Source organism: Equus caballus, chromosome 17 (genome assembly GCF_041296265.1).
Source record: "Equus caballus isolate H_3958 breed thoroughbred chromosome 17, TB-T2T, whole genome shotgun sequence".
In the NCBI taxonomy this organism is placed as follows: Eukaryota; Metazoa; Chordata; class Mammalia; order Perissodactyla; family Equidae; genus Equus; species Equus caballus.
Window position 1 is genome coordinate 45,120,058 of NC_091700.1, and position 16,901 is coordinate 45,136,958.

Below are 16,901 nucleotides of genomic sequence, written 5' to 3' on the forward strand. Positions count from 1 at the left end.
CTTTCTAGTTTCTAGAGGCTTTAACCATATTTCAGACTTTTTGACTAGACTATTATATCATCCTACTAACTGTATTTACTTTATCTAGTGTCCACTCCCCCATACATATAAACACTTTCATTCAGCTACCTCAACCCATTCATTTTACGTATTTTGTGAGAGAAATCTTGAACAAACAATTCCAATTAATTTATTATGCCATTGAAAAACTCAGTGGTTTTCCATTCTGTTGATGAAATTCAGATTTTTTAGAATGATACTCATACTTTGATCTTTGCAATCTTGTCTGTATTTTTGTCCAGTATTCCTCTTATACTGTTCCACCTTCAGTCTTTCAACATCTGGCTCAAATTCTTTCTTTTCCAATAAGTTTTCCCATTTTTCCTTACTGAACATAATTTCTATTCCCTTTGTATATCTTTCAGATTTTATTTATGCCTCCCTGTTAATAATAATTGCTGTTTGCATTATATTTTATCTGTGGCATACATGTTTTACAACCTCTATTAAATTTAAGCTTCTTGAAGATTGGGATCTTGATGGCTCATTGTTCTGTCTCCCCATAGCACTTACTTTGCATAGAGCTTTGCATTGTAGTAAGGCACTCTCTGAAGGTGACTTGATCTTCTCCTTTGCTTCTGGGATTGAGTAAATATTACACAGGGATGTGGAAGAAGTTGGACTATGGAGTGATTTGATTCACCCCACTTACTCTTTATCCTCTTTGCTAGCCAGTTATATAACTTTTGGTCAGCTCCATTCATTTCCCAGAAAAAACAGCATACCAGAAATACTCTTTTTTCATTTTCTTCTCCTTTCTATTTATAAAATCTTTGAAATTTAATCTCTTCATAGAAAGTTTTGCTAACTATTTGGATGAAGGGTTAGTTTCATCCTATTCTTTTTCATCTCGTTTTCTCTTACTGCTTTATTAGTAACTCACTTATCCTTTGATGAATATTTAGCATGAATAATTACATTGATTTAACTACTATGTTTTCTGTATTCTAAGATGTTGTTGACTTTGAGATGCACCATTAATTTAATAATAGAAGCAGAAGGGCGTGGAAAACAGTCCAAGGTACAAAGAAAACATTGAATTGAACATAGCATTTCTTTGGCATGCAGTTTAGATTTCCTAGAGTCTGTCAGATCATCAATTTTTAGTTTCATTGCTGGATCATATACTATAAACTCTTTGAAGACATGTTAAGCAACAACTAAGGATTAGAATTTCAGTTAAAATTCAGTGGAGTGTTGCAACCAGTGCTAGTAAGTCAGCTGAGGTGACAATCAGGTAAACAAACTCCTTGGTCTTACATGGTTATCATATTAAGTAGGCAGAGATAATTACAGGTAAATTAAAACTCATGCTTCTCCCTGAAAGTTGGCAGTTTTCTTTCATTGTGAGATATATTGTGATAGTAAGCTTTATGCTGATATGTGAGATACAGTGTGGCTTAGAATCAGCAAGTGTATTATCTATTCTGTCTGTCTACATTGTTTTTTAGTTTTTATTAGGTAAATTTTTCTTTATAGCTCTTTGTATAAAGATGTATGAAGTTTTTAAAAGCCATTCAAAAGAAATAGTTTTGGGGAGAGAGAGGATCTAAAAATGATAGAAGTAGATAATTGAGCTCTATGCCACCAATAGGAAGTGGGCTCTGTGCCAAAGAATAATCAACTAACTTAAAAATGTCGAAAGATTTTGTTGACTTCAGAAAGTACAAAACCATTTTTGCCCCCTTCAGTTGGAAGGCACTTGAAAACCTTACATCTGTAACATCATTGTTTTTTCCAACTGCATATATTTTTGAAGGTAATGTGGAGAAATTCTGCACTTTAGTGAGTGTATTGAGATAATCTTCATTGTTATCATAGCTTAATCCAAAAATGTGAGTTTAACACAACAGAAGTTTATTTCTCACTCAAGTAAAGTCAAAATGGTGTTTCTGATTAACAGGTGGCTCTCCGGTACATGGAGATTGAGTTCCCCAGGCTCCTGACTATGGCTCCACTTTCTTGGGTTTTTGAGGACACCAAACTATAGAATGTGCAAAGAAAAAAATTAATTAAAGTATTAAACTTATTTAGGTATACAGCTTACAATTGCCTGGAGTATAAGAGTCTTTTATTAGTTTGGCCTGGAAGTATATCATTTCCACTCACATTCTTTTGACCAGAACTTGGTCACTTGGCCACAGCTAACTTCAAAAAAGTCTAAACAGGGGCCAGCCCAGTGGTGCAGCGGTTAAGTGCGCACGTTCCACTTCGGCAGCCCAGAGTTCCTAGGTTCGGATCCCCGGTGCAGACATGGCACTGCTTGGCAAGCCATGCCGTGGCAGGCATCCCACATATAAAGTAGAGGAAGATGAGCACGGATGTGAGCTCAGGGCCAGTCTTCCTCAGCAAAAAGAGGAGGATTGGCAGCAGGTGTTAGCTCAGGGCTAATCTTCCTCAAAAAAAAAAAACAAAAAAAGTCTAGACAGTATAGTTCAACAATGTGCCCAGGACAGAAGTTTGGTAAACACCTAGCTAGTCTCTGTCACAGGCACTAATGTGAAAATACAGTTTGTGTGAAGAATTACTCTATCATTTTATCTTGAAAATGGTTTTTAAAATAATTTTTCATACAGATACCAGCTGTTGATTAGTTTTTGTCTTTTAAGTGGGAAAATATTTAGAAGTGCAGACATTTATCTCTTATCTGTTAGATACATAAAAAGTTTGAGTCATTTCATAAATATGCAGTGAGATATGTGCTAATAATGGTTCTTGGCAGAAAACAAAGATGAAAAATAGATCTGGTCATATTTTACTAATTTCTGACTTGCTAGGTGGTTAAACCTAGCAAGGTTTAAGAAATAGTAAGACATAGATTAAGGGCTAAGAGCTAAATTTTCTGAATGCTTACCATGATTGAGTCAGTTGCTTTTGTACTGTTATCCTTTTTTAATCTTACCAGCAGTTTTGAGGAAGATACTATCCATTACCTTTTTATAGCTAAGGAGTCTTGGGATTAGAGAACTGAAGGTCACAGGAAGTAAGTTCTGGGATTTAGCAAACCAGAGAGACATGGGTTGTGGAGAATTGATGAAATAAAAATAGAAGAAATTGAGTAAAAAACTTGAGGTTTCAGATTGAAATGACTCACTGAGTGCTAGAAAAGCATAACAAAAGAAGATCTAGGTTTATCTCAGTGCAATTTTTAGTTTCCAGGGAATAATGTTTTATAAGCATCCCAGAAGGAAAACCAGGTCACCTGCATAGGAAAGAAATTGACTCTCTTTGGGCTTTTCATCTACAACACTAACTGCTACAAGATATTGTAATATCATATATATACATATTTTTATATTTATTATATAATATTGTATATATGTATAATTATATGATGTTTATAGAGCTCTGAGGGAAAAGGATACTTGACAACAAAATGCTGTATTCAGTCAAACTGTTCAGGTATCAGGTAAAGACAGACAATTTTGGATCTATGAGGGCTCAGAGTTATACCACTTAGATAAAATTATTTAAAGTGCCAAGTGAAACAGGATCATCTATATCTAGAAATCAATTCCAGGTAGATTAAATGTGAAAGGCAAAATTCCACAATTTTAGGTAACCATCTTTGTAATCTAAGAGTTGAGAAAGATTTCTTAAGACTCAAAGATTTAAATGGATGTTTACTAACAATGCTTAGGATTTCATTTATAGGTAATGTAATTGTGTGTTCTTTATAATGATGAAAACATGGAAGACACCTAAATAGCTTAATATGAGGGTCTGGCCCTTTGTCATAGTGGTTAAGTCCAGTGCACTGTGCTTCAGCAGCCTGGTTTCGCGGTTTCAGATCCCAGGCGCAGACCTACAGCACTGTCAAGTTGTGCTGTGGTGGTGACCCATATACAAAATAGAGGAAGACTGGCACAGATGTTAGGTCAGGGCTAATCTTCCTCACCAAGAAAAAAAAGACTTAATATGAAATTGTTCAAAGAATTTATAGGGCATATCTATTAAATTCTATAGTCTATAAAAATAATTATTTAAATCTACTTTTTGTTATAGAAAGATACTCGTGCTTTATTTAGTACAAAAAATTTGATAAAACATTGTAATAGGATTGAGGGGGGTGGGAAAGAGACATGGGAAGAGTGTGGACATGTATCCAAGGTGTTAACAATGGTTATCCTTGGGTAGTGGAATTATATGTGATTTTTACTTTCTTCATCTACTTTTCTATATAAGTTTTAAAAAAAATTCAGTTCATGCAGTTGTTTTATTTTATATTTCCTGTCCTGAAAGAATCTCTTCTTAGTCCACCTGCATTTTTTCTCAGAAACCTACCCTTTAAAATTATATAATAAGCAGTGTTAATGAAATAAGTAGCAAGTAAATTAATTCTTTGCTTGTTTCTGTGTATTATTTTTTTCAGGATATTGATTACAAATATACAAAGTAGTAAAAGGCAAGTTATTGAAAAGGGTGCTATCATTTTAAAAAAAATGCTTTGTTAAAATGAAAAAACATTCATTTGACCTTCCAAAAATATTTGGACCTCTAATGATAGCTTTATGTTACCTTCAGGAATTCCAAAAGCAGTCAAAGTAAGAAGAAAGGACCCCGCACTCCTAGTCCACCCCCTCCTATGCAGGAAGATATTGCTCTGGGGAAAAAATATAAAGAAAAGTATAAAATAAAGGATAGGCTAGAAGAAAAACCAAGAGATGGAAAGGACAGGGGACGAGATTTTGAAAGACAAAGAGAAAAAAGAGAAAAGCCACGGTAAGTAAGATTGTATGTTTCAAGTCTTACTTTTGTAGAATCTAAAACAACTTTTCAGAAGATTTTAGGCATTACTGTAATGGATTTTTTAGTGTTTTCAGGTCTGTGTATGTATATTTAATAATTTTCGTATTGAATTGTGGATAACTTCACTTAAAATTTTTTATTATGATTAAAAAACAAAATTTCTGGGGTTGTCCCCATGGCATACTGGTTAAGTCTAGCACACTCTGCCTCGGCAGCCCAGGTTCACAGGTTCAGATCCCGGGTGCAGACCTAGACCACTCGTCAGGCCATGCTATGGTGGCGACCCACATACAAAATAGAGGAAGATTGGCACAGATGTTAGTTCAGGGCTCATCTTCCTCAAGCAAAAAAAAAAAGGAAGGTTGGCAACAGTTGTTAGCTCAGAGCAAATCTTCCTCACCAAACCAAAACAAAATACCACACCGTAAAATTTCCATCTTAACCATTTTTACGTGTACAGTTTAGTAAAGTAACATTCACATTGTCATGAAACAGAACTTTTTCATCTTGCAAATCTGAGCCTATACCCATTAAATAACTCCCTTTCTCTCCCCTCTCACCTCCAGCTCCCCAGCCCCTGGTAACCACCATTCTACTTTATGTTTCTATGAATTTGACAACTTTAGATACCTTATGTAAGTGGAATTGTGTTGTCTTTTTGTGACTGGCTTGTTTCACTTAGCATAATAATGTCTTCAAGGTTCATTCATGTTGTAGTGTGTGACTGGATTACCTTCCTTTTGAAAGGTGAATAATATTCCATTATCTCTATATACTGCATTTTGTTTATCCATTCATCTGTCAATAGACATAGGGATTGTTTCCACCTCTTAGCTATTGTGAATACTGCTGCTGTGAACTTGGGAGTGCAAATATCTCCTCAAGACCCTTTCAGTTCTATTGGATATATAACAAGTGGGATTGCTGGATCATACAGTAGTTTCTATTTTAAATTATTTTTTTGAGGAACTTTCATACTGTTTTCCATACCAGTTGCACCATTTAAAAATCCTACCAATAGTGTACAAGGGTTTCAGTTTCTCCACATCCTCAGCAATATTTGTTATTTTCTGTTTTTTGGATATTAGCCATCCTAATAGATGTGAGGTGATGTCTCACTGTCGTCTTGATTTGCATTTCACTGCTGATAGTGACATTGAGCCGCTTTTCATATGCTTATTGACCATTTGTATATCATCTTTTAGTAATATCTATTTAAGTCTTTAACCTATTTTTTAATTGAGTGGGTTTTTGTTGAGTTGTAGGAATCCATTATATATTCTGGGTATTAACCCTGTATCAGATATATGATTTGCAAATATTTTCTCCCTTTTCACTCTGTTAATAGTGTCCTTTGATGCACAAAAGTTTTTAAGTTTGATATAGTTCCATTTGTCTGTTTTTGTTTTTGTTGCCTGTCCTTTTGGTGTCATATCCAAGAAATCATTGCCAACTCCATGTCATGAAGATTTTCCTCCATGTTTTCCTGTAGAAGTTGTATAATTTTAGATCTTACATTCAGGTCTTTAATCCATTTTGAGTTAATTTTTGTGTTATTGTGTAAGGGTCCAACTTCGTTTTTTGCATGTAGATAACCAGTTTTCCCAGGACCACGTTTGAAGGAATTCCCCTTCCCCATTCCCTATTGAGTAGTCTGGGCACTCTTCTTGAAGATCATTTGACCATATATGCAAGGATTTATTTCCAGGCTCTCTATTTTACTCCATCGGTCTGTTTGTCTTTATGCTAGTAGCAGACTGTTTTGATTAGTCTTGCTTTGTAATACATTTTGAAATCGGGAAATATGAGTCTTCTTTGTTCGTCCTTTTCAAAGTTATTTTCGTTATTCAGGATGCCTTGAAATTCCATGTAAATTTTAGGGTGATTTTTATATTTCTGCAAAAAATGCCATTGGGATTTTGATAGGAATTGCATTGAATCTGTAGATCACTGGGTAGTATGGAATACTTAACAATGTTAAGTCTTCTGATTTATGAGCATGGAATGTCCTTCCATTTATTTGTGTCTTTAATTTCTTTCAGCAACGTTTTGTAGTTTTCAGTATACAAGTCCTGTATTTGACCTTCTTGGTTAGATTTATTTCTAAGTACTTTATTCTTTTTTGTGCATTTGTAAATAGAATTATTTTTAATGTCCTTTTCAGATTGTTCATGGTTAGCGTATAGAAACACAACTGATTCTTGTGTGTCGATTTTATGTCTTGCAACTTTGCTGAAGTTATTAGTTCTAACAGTTTTTTTTTTTCTGGTGGAATCTGTAGGCTTTCTTACATATAAGATCATGCCATCTGCAAATAGAGATAATTTTCTTCTTCCTTTTCAATTTGGATGCCTTTTATTTCTTTTTCTTGACTAATTCCCCTTGCTATAACTTTCAATACTGTGTTGGATAGAAGTGGTGAAAGCAGGCGTCTTTGCCTTGTTCCTGATCCTCAAGGGGAGATTTTCAGTCTTTACCATTGACTGTGGTGTTTGCTGTGGGCTTTTCATAAATGGCCTTTGTTATATTGAGATAGTTTCTTTCTATTCCTAATTTGTTGAGTGTTGTGTTTATCATGAAAAAGTGTTGAATTTTGTCATTGTTTTCTCTTCATCTATGGAGATGATCAGGTGATTTTTTTTCCCCATCCTTCTGGTAATATGGTGTAATCCATTTTCCAATGTTGAACCATTCTTGCATTCCAGGATTAAATCCTACATGGTCATGGTGTATAAATCTTTTAATGTGTTGTTGAATTTGGTTTGCTAGTACTTTGTTGAGGATTTTTGCATCAGTATTCATCAGGAATATTGGTGTGTAGTTTTTTTTCCCTTGTAGTGTTTTTGTCTGGCTTTGGTATCAGAGTAATACTGGCCTCAAAGAATGAGCTTGGAAGTATTCCCTCTCCTCCAGGTTTTGGAAGAGTCCCCAAGGATTGGTGTTAATCTGTTAATTCTTTGGTAGAATTCTCCAGTGAAGCCATCAGGTCCTGGGGTTTTCTTTCTTGGAAAGGTTTTAATTACCAGTTCAATCTCCTTACTTATTATTGGTCTGTTGATATTTTCTCTTTCTGAATGATTCAGTCTAGGTAGGTTGTGTGTTTCTAGGAATTTATCCATTATTTCTAAGTTATCCAATTTGTTAGTGTACAGTTGTTCAAAGTATTCTCTTGTAGTCATTTTTATTTCTGTGGCATCAATTGTACTGACCTCTTTTTCCTGGTTTTATTTATTTGAGTCTTCTCTCTTTTTTCCCTTGGTTAATCTAGCTAAGTATTTGTCAATTTTTTTGATCTTTTCAAAAATCCAACATAGTTTTGTTGATTATTTTGGTTGTTTTTCTTTTCTCTATTTCATTCATCTCTGCTCTAATCTTTAGTATTTCCTTCCTTCTGCTTGCTTTGGATTTAGTTTCTTCCTTTTGTGGTTTCTTGAGTTGTAAAGTTAGGTTGTTGATTTGAGATCTTTTTTATTTTTAACGTATGCATTTATTGCTGTAAACTTTCCTCTTACCACTGCTTTTGCTGCATTTCATAAGTTTTGATACGTTGTGTTTTCATTTTCATTTGTCTCAAAGTATTTTCTAATTTCCCTTGTGACATCTTTGACTTAATGATTGTTGGAGTGTGTTGTTTAATTTCCACCCGTATTTGTGGGTTTTCCAGATTTTCTTCTGCTGTTCATTTCCATTATGATTATAAAACATACTTTGTATGATTTTAGTCTTTTTGAATTTGTTAAGACTTGTTTTGTGGCCTAAAATGTGATCTGTCCTGGATAATGTTCCAAGTGCATTTGAGAAGAATGTTTATTCTGCTATGGTTGGGTGGAGTGTTCATTATATGTCTGTTCAGCCCAGTTGATCTACAGTGATGTTCAATCCTGAATTTCCTTATTGATCTTTTGTCTGTTAACAACCATTAGCTTTTTGATATAAATAGACTTATAAAAAAGAGCCAGCCACTGAAAGATCTGAGACTCTTCTGAAAATCTGTTCATTTTGAAATTTAATAATTGTTTCAAAATTTAGAGTGTATGTCACTGAATTGAGTAATGTAGATTCTGTATATTTAATAAATTACTTCTCATAAACCAGTTTTTCTCTACTCTAAAGATAGTACTTCTTAAAAGTCTGTTTTCAAAATGGACAGGTTATGAACTCTTGATTTTTAAAATTCATTTATTTAATGCTACTTAAGAACAAGTATCCTTTTTATAAAAATCTACTTGGAGGTAATATTTTTCGGGTTCACACGATTTGTGAAATGGCTACAGATTTGATACGGATGCTTTCCCCTTGTTTTTTATTTTTTTAAATTAGTTTTCAAGTTTATTCTTTCATGAAATTAGCATTTCCTCAAGACAAAATGCAACTCTTTAGAGAGCTCTCAGTCTCTTTTCTTCTTGAGTTACAGTGTAATGGAAAATGCATAAACATTGATACAAAGAGGAACTTGTATCTTGGCTCTACCAGTTACTTGATTCAAGACCCTGAATAAGTTTGTTTTCTGAGCCTCTATTTTTTCAACTGTAGAATATACATGATTTTGCCTGATAGTGTTGAGGTGAGAATATTAAATGAGATAATACTTAAAAAAATAAGCAAAGTGCTCAGAAAGTGTGTCTTTATTTTCCTACTTTAGTAATAAATTATAGCATAATTATATTTAAAAATGCCTTTCCATTTACAGGTTTCCACTTAAACTATATAGTTAATAAAACGTATCCGTAAAGAGACTTAGCTTTTTCTAACTTTTCTACTTTTTTTCTGACTGCACTTATGCAGTATCACCTAGATTTAGAATCAGCTGTTAGTAATAAGGACTCAGTTTAGGGCTTTTAAGTACATAAGGCAAGAGTACCCAAACTTGGATGCCTGATTTCAATCCCCAGATATTCTGATTTATTTAACATAGGGAGCAACATTGGTGTCTAGATTTTTAAAAGTTCAGTGGCTAATTCTAGTGTTCAGCAAAGTTTGGGAACCATAAATTGAGATTCATTCTCTCATTTAAAGAAGCTTAGAGGGAGGCAGTCCAACACAGATCACAGTGTTACATGAAGTCATTGAGGATCCAGGTACTGTCTTTCTTCCTTGTGCATGCTGTTTTTTTCAGGGTTATCTCATGGTTGAATATAACTCCTGATGCTTTAGCCTTTACATCCATATTCCAGAGACCAGAAAAAATTAAGGGAAGAAAACCTAATCTTCCTGGAAGTCTCACACACTATTTCCCCTTACATCTTATCGGTCAGAATTTAGTCACATGGCTACATCTAGCTATTAGGGAGTCTTGGAAATCTAATTCTTTAGCTGGGCATATAGCCGATCCAAATAAAATTGGGGTTACTAAAGGAGGAGAGAATGGGTGTTGGGACAGGTCATTGCAGTCTCTGCTACACCTGTGAGATGCCATTTCTGTTCATGTTATTAAGTGACAAGATTATTAGAGTAAAAGCAGGATTATCTGGCACTTTATCTGGAAAGCTCTGTGAACTGGTATTTGTACTATCATTCAGGATAAATTATCCTAGTAAGCAGTTAATGTTGCTTTATAATTATAAGTTCAATAAAACCTAGTCTTTTCCCAAAAAAAGATTTTGGCACTAAGCCTAGGCCTTTCTTTGTCTTGAGAAGAGATCATCTTATCTAATTTATTTAGATGAATCAACCCCCCTCCCCCACCCCGTGACTTAGAAGAAGCAGAATGATTGTGTCAGCTGTTACTAGGATTTGGCAACATTGTGTTTTATTGGAGCAATAAGAGAATGGTTAACTGGAGCATCTACAATTCTTGAACATATTTTCCTAAAATATACTCTGAATTTTATTCAATCCAGTAGGTATTTTTCTGAAAAATGACATGTAAATCAGATATAAATTCTAAGTGTACTTAGTGATTTACATGATGAAGTCTTTATTCTTCTCTAATGGTTCTTGTTTTGTTATTTTGACCCAGAAATCTCTGAAAGGAGATTCTTAACATATATCCCTAGATAGTTCACCATTGAAATGGTAACACATTCTTTGTATTATGAGGAACTGAGTAATACACAGGTTGATTCTTCATTTTCTGGTTTTTTCTCCCTGGCTGTCTCCACCAGGAGCAACAAAGTATGCCTAGGATGTACCTGTTACTGATTATATAGAAAAATCTGAACTTGGTTTCTTTCTTTTGTGTAAGGAAATGAAGCAACAGGGTTAGGAGTACTGAGGGACTGCGTGGGTCCCAGACTTGCACTGGAGCTCTAAAGCCATATTTGACAAGGTTGAAAAAGGGCATTTTGATTTTGGAGGAGTTAATTTAATTTTTAGGGTTTAAGGTGGATCTATTATTTTAATTTTTCTCCATTACTATGAATAAAGGATTTATTAATTCTAAAAGCAAACAGTATATTAAGAATCTTTGTCACTGCTTTCAGATTGGTCGGGTATGTAATTTAAAAGCTAGTATCTAAATTCCTTTTGGAGAAAATTGTCCTTTAAAATTAATTTAGATGTCATACTGGGCTTATTAAGAGTATTGGGATTATTAGGATTTGTTGTGCTTAAGTGAAAGTAAGCTAATTCATTTGTTCATCCAACAGTTATTGAATACCTAGTGGTAGGAACTGTTTTAAAAGCTGGTGGTGCAGCAGTGAACAAAAATGTTGTCAGAGGCTTTGTTACTACAGGTGGAAGTAATATATATCACATGTATGTATAATAATATCTTTCTGAAAATGGATTATTTTTCTTCCTTCCAAGTAAGAAAGACTTACTGGGCCAATTGGATATAGAGGATTGCTTACATTTCTTAGAGGATGGCTCCCTAGTGAGTTACTAGAAGAGTGTGCATACGTGTGGGACAGATGATGCAACAAAGCCACATGGTCCTCTGACTTTAAGTCCTTCTCCCTGTCTTCTGTCTCAGTTCTACAGCCTTCTAGATCAGGGTCTCCCAACTTGAGATCCATTGGTGGATTTCATGTGGCTGCAAATTTCTTGATGTGTGGGTAAAATTTTGCCTGTGTGTGTTTTGGTGAGGGGAGAGTGACCATAGCCTCCCAGAAAAATCCATAATTTCCCCTCTCTTCAAAAAATGTGAAGAATTATTAATCATTCTTTAGACCTCTTCCACTGATCTGGCATTGAGGATTTGAGTACTTGCCTTCTAAACCTTCATCGGTGACATCAACTTTGTTAAGAATATACCCTATTCCCAAAATATGGTTAATTTGAATAATACTAACTTCTGTCATGTACTTGCTTTTGAAGTGAACAGTTTGGAGGCCACAGGTCTTAAAAGAGTTTTCTTACCAGTCGTCTTCCAATTTGACCAGTAGACTTTACTCAGCTATGATTTATTTATGCTACATTGTTCAAAACCTGAGTACCACTTGTTTATCCAAAAAATAAAAACTCTTATGAATTTATTACTCTGCTTTTAAAAAATGTAGCAGTTTCCCATAGTATTTCTTAAAATAAACTTTCCATATTCTGCTCTGTACAGAGAATACTAAAATCTTAGTTACCTGGAACTCAGCTTACCTAAATCATCTTTATTCTGTGATTTGTTTTAGAAGAGATATAACTCACAGGAAGATTAAGTTCAAATTAGATATTTAGTCAGAAGATCACTTGTGAAGGGATTATTTCATGAGCATCAATATTCCTAAGCTGTTACCTCTAGATAATCCTAAACTGGATATTCACGATGTTGTTTCAGTGGACCTGTAATACTTTCTTTATCAATGAAAATCTCTGTTGTATATACAGTCATGCTCTGTATAATCACGTTTTGGTGAACGATGGACCTGCATATATGGTGGTCCCATAAGATTAGTACCATATAGCCTGGGTGTGTACTAGGCTGTACCATCTAGGTTTGTGTAAATACACTCTGTAATGTTCACACAAGGACAAAACTGCCTAACAATGCATTTCTCAGAACATATCCCCGTTGTTAAGTGACGCGTGACCATACTTTAATTTTTCTGGATCAGGTACCTGAACCAATATGTTAGTGTAGTTTAAGAACAAGGGCTTGAGCAAACACAAACTTTTCGGATAGTAGTTAACCAGAGAAGTTAACTAACAAGTGCGTGTTACTCATTCTGCTGGACATTTGGTTAAATATTGTTTTACTGATGGGTAATATGTTTTAATCAAAATACTAGGTTGTAGAATTTTGAAGTTAAGTGAGAAGATGATAGTAAGAGAGCATAGCTAGTTTTTTTTTTAATTACTTCATTATGATTAACTGAATATGGAATTGTTTATTTCTTCGTAGGAGTACAGATGCCTGCATGAGTCTTACCCACATTTGAAAGACAGATTTGATCATTCGAAATTACCACCAAATTGACAATTTCCTTTCAGTGATTGCACACATTGAAATAATTCAGAATGTTTCAGACCTTTGACAAAGAATGCTATCTATTGGAATCATTCTTTGATTTATTCAGTATTTACCATTCATGTTCAAATACCATGGTTTATACTGGTGAATCTCATCCTGTGGCTGTGAACCATAGGACAAGAAAGAATTCATGTGTGCACCAAGCATTTTCTATAGATGAATTGATAATTTCTTGAATAAATGTGTACTGATGTTGCCCTGTCATATACAGAGGATGGAAAAATGTTACATGAACATTTTTATTAGGAAACATCTCATACACATAAAAATAGAACAGAATAATGGTCCTCTTATATCTTTGTTGTTTCGTCTATACCCCTGTCCACCTATCCCCTCCACTATTATTTTGAAGCAAGTTCAAGACATCATATCATTTCATCTGTATATATTTTAGCATATATCTCCAAAAGAGAAAGATACTTAAAAATATATAATCACTATACCAGTATCACACCTAAAAGAAAAGAGTAATGTAATTTTAAAATACAAATTTTAAAAGTGTCGATGAATTTGTAGTATCTTTTATAATATTTTCCCAATTAGTGGATATTAGCACAAATAATATCATGAAGGATATGCAGATCTTTTCATATTAAAATGGAACCTTGTATTCAGGTTGAGAATTACTTGTCTGGGGCATTTTCTTTTTTCTGCATTTAATTAAGTTCTATCTGTAGACCTAAAATGTGTTTTTACGTGAATGCTAATTTAGGCTAGGGATATAAAATTAAGTCACTTAAAGAAATGTGTAATATAGCTGAACATAATTATATAATATACTAAATTTATGGTAGACTTGTGTTAAAAATGAAATAGTTTTATAAATATCAAAATAATCACACTGGGAAGAAGAAAAACGTGTCTCACATTTAGTCCAGTTGATCAAGGCTTGGGCTCTCTTTTGTAGGTGTGATATTGGGGAAATTTATTGAGCTGAAGAGAGAATCTCCTGTTGTGCAGCCAAAATCTAAAATGGTATTTATGTCCCTAAAAATTCTACTTTTACCCTTTGTGCAACGTGCTTGGTGGAATGAGAGACTTGAGAGAAGGTTCTCAAGCAGTTTCAGAGAGGTTTTCAGTAGCAGGAGGCGACTCTTCTGGTAAACTAGTTACACCTGTCTTCTTTCTCTTCTTCAGTATCATGATCCATCCTGCCTCCTCTGTGGTTGCTGAGCCCTCAGCATGGAAAGCTCTTCCCTCACATTTTCAGCACTTGGCTCTTTATCACCTTCTCAGTAAAGGCCCTTTCCTTACCAAGCAACCTAAAGTAGTCCCCCTGGCATACTTTTTGGACCTAGCAGTTTCTATTTCATTGCCCTGTTTTATGAACTTTGTTGCGTTAATTAGCTGAAATTGCCTTGCTTTGTTGTTGGTGGTCTACTCCTAGGCTCTGTAATTAAGAGACTGGTTTTCACTCCTCTCTGTCTCAGTTACCTCAGAGTTGTTGACTTAAAGATGAAATGAGTTAATATATGTAAAGCACTTAGAACAATGTCATACATTTAGTAGCAGGGTATATATTACCTGCTATAGTTATTATTAGTATTATCATCATTCTTATGTTAGTGGCTGTGTCTTCTTTACTTGTACATCCTCAGCGCCAAAAATAATGCTTGGAGCATAGAAGATGCTCACTTAATATTTGTTCAATGAATTAAAGTGACATGATTTTAATAAGAATAAATTTCTTATGTAAAAGAATAGAACCTCAATATTTCTGTGTATGAAATGTGTGTCATCTTGTATTTTACCACTGATAATAGAATTGATTTTAATAGTGTCCATAGTCCATTTGTTTTGTTTTAAATTATACTTTTTGATAATGATTTTAAAGGTTGAATTATGAATGTTAGTTACATCATGTAAACATATTTTCATATTTGAGAAATAGAAACCAATTATTGAGAAAAATTGGTGTTACTAATTTTAAGAAAGTGTAGGGTATAAACATTAGCTTGTAGGTGAAATTACTTGCATCTTGAATGAGAGGAAATTTTCTTTTTAAATTTCTTAACATTTCACATTTTTCCTCAAATGAAATACACCCCGAATATTTTCATTCTATATTATGTCCTAATGATAGCAGCATTAAAAAGCTTTTGATTGGAATCAAGTCAGGCTAAAGATCAGCTTTCCCTATGTGCTGTAAATCACGGTGCTCTTGCTAACGGTATACAGATTTCTGTTGTAAGGTTTTGAGCATCTCTTCATGTAATAAACTTGCCTTTTTTATTTGAATTTCAAATGCCTTTTTTCCTCCTCAGATAGGAAACCAGCCAATTGTAAAGCATAAGATTAGTTAATCGGAAGTTACTCTTGTTCTAGGTGAAAATGTATTTTAATATATCTCTGTAGTAGTCTAGAAGCCAAAGTTCTAATAATTTTGGTCAGATTTCAAGACAGTTTTTTTTCTTAGAGTCACATCTTTTATATGAACATATATGGGTCCAGGTCCAGTTGGGCTCATGTCTGTAATTTGACCCATCATGTTTTGTTAACAGATCCTCTTTTCACTGTTCTTCAGTCATCAGACGTTTTTTTGAGAAAGAGTAGCCCTAAGCTAACATCTGCTGCCAATCCTCCTCTTTTGTTTTGTTTTTTTGTTTTATTTTTGCTGAGGAGGACTGGCCCTGAGCTAACATCCGTGCCCATCCTCCTCTACTTTATATGTGGGACGCCTACCACAGCATGGCTTGCCAAGCGGTGCCATGTCTGCACCCGGGATCCAAACCAGTGAACCCCGGGCCACGAAAGCGGAACCTGCAAACTTAACCGCTGTGCTACTGGGCTGGCCCCAGTCATCAGACTTTTAAAAAAGAATAGGAACAGAGGAAAATGTCAAGATGCTAAGTCAGCTTGGGCTGCTATTACAAAATATTATAGACTGGGTGGCTTAAACAACAGACATTTATGTCTCACTGGTCTAGAGGCTGAGAAGTCCAAGGGCAAGATGCTGGAAGATTTGGTTCCTGGTGAGGGCCCACTTCCCGGTTCATAGATGGCTGTCTTCTTACTGTGTCCTCACAAAAAGGGGAAAGAGTGAGAAAGAGCTCTGGTTTCTTCCTCTTATAAGGACACTAATCCTGTCATGGGAGCCCCACCCTCAGGATCTCAGCTAAACCTAATTACTCCCAAAAGGCCCACCTTCGAATACCAGCACGTTGAGGATAAGGATTTCAACATAGAAAATTGGGGGGAAGAAATATTCACTATATAACAGATCCTTAAATTAAATCAAGAATTTTTTAAAACTGTTTTTTTTTTTTTTCCTGAGGATGGGTAAGAAGGAAAATAAGGTTAAAATGTTGAAGCCATAACTTAACAACATGTTGGTGCTCTGACCTGAATATGATAGCTTGATTATCCTAAGCTTCAGCTGAAGGTTTTTCTTCCGTGCAGTAAACACCACATTTGAATAGAAACGTGATTGTACTATAATGTGCTTTTTAAAGATAGTATTATAAACTGTTTTACTTTTTAAGTTCTGTGAATTAGTCATCAAAGGGTATGGTAGACGTTCTTGAAACAATTTTGCATATACCCCAGAAGTAAACTCAAAACCAACCAAAATGTCAGTTCACTGGAGAGCCACATTCTTTATTTTGTCAATTTAGCTATTTCCCAATTGACTAGAACCTAATGAAATTGAAACTGGAAACCACCAAAGAAGAGTCGTTCTAGTTCTCAGAAT

The 16,901-nt window shown here is 34.6% G+C and overlaps 1 protein-coding gene across 13 annotated transcripts in view; it reads left to right on the forward strand.

Annotated features, from left to right (window-relative positions):
* ZC3H13 (zinc finger CCCH-type containing 13) overlaps window positions 1-16,901 on the forward strand; it is a 98,716-nt gene that overhangs the window by 42,727 nt on the left and 39,088 nt on the right. For 9 of the 13 annotated variants that reach the window (XM_014732093.3, XM_014732095.3, XM_014732096.3 and 6 more), the window contains exon 8: window positions 4,585-4,782. The exons of the other annotated variants lie outside the window; for them this stretch is intronic. In XM_014732093.3, the coding sequence (XP_014587579.1) occupies window positions 4,585-4,782 (198 nt within the window). The remainder of the gene's footprint in view (window positions 1-4,584; window positions 4,783-16,901) is intronic. 13 annotated transcript variants of the gene reach the window in all.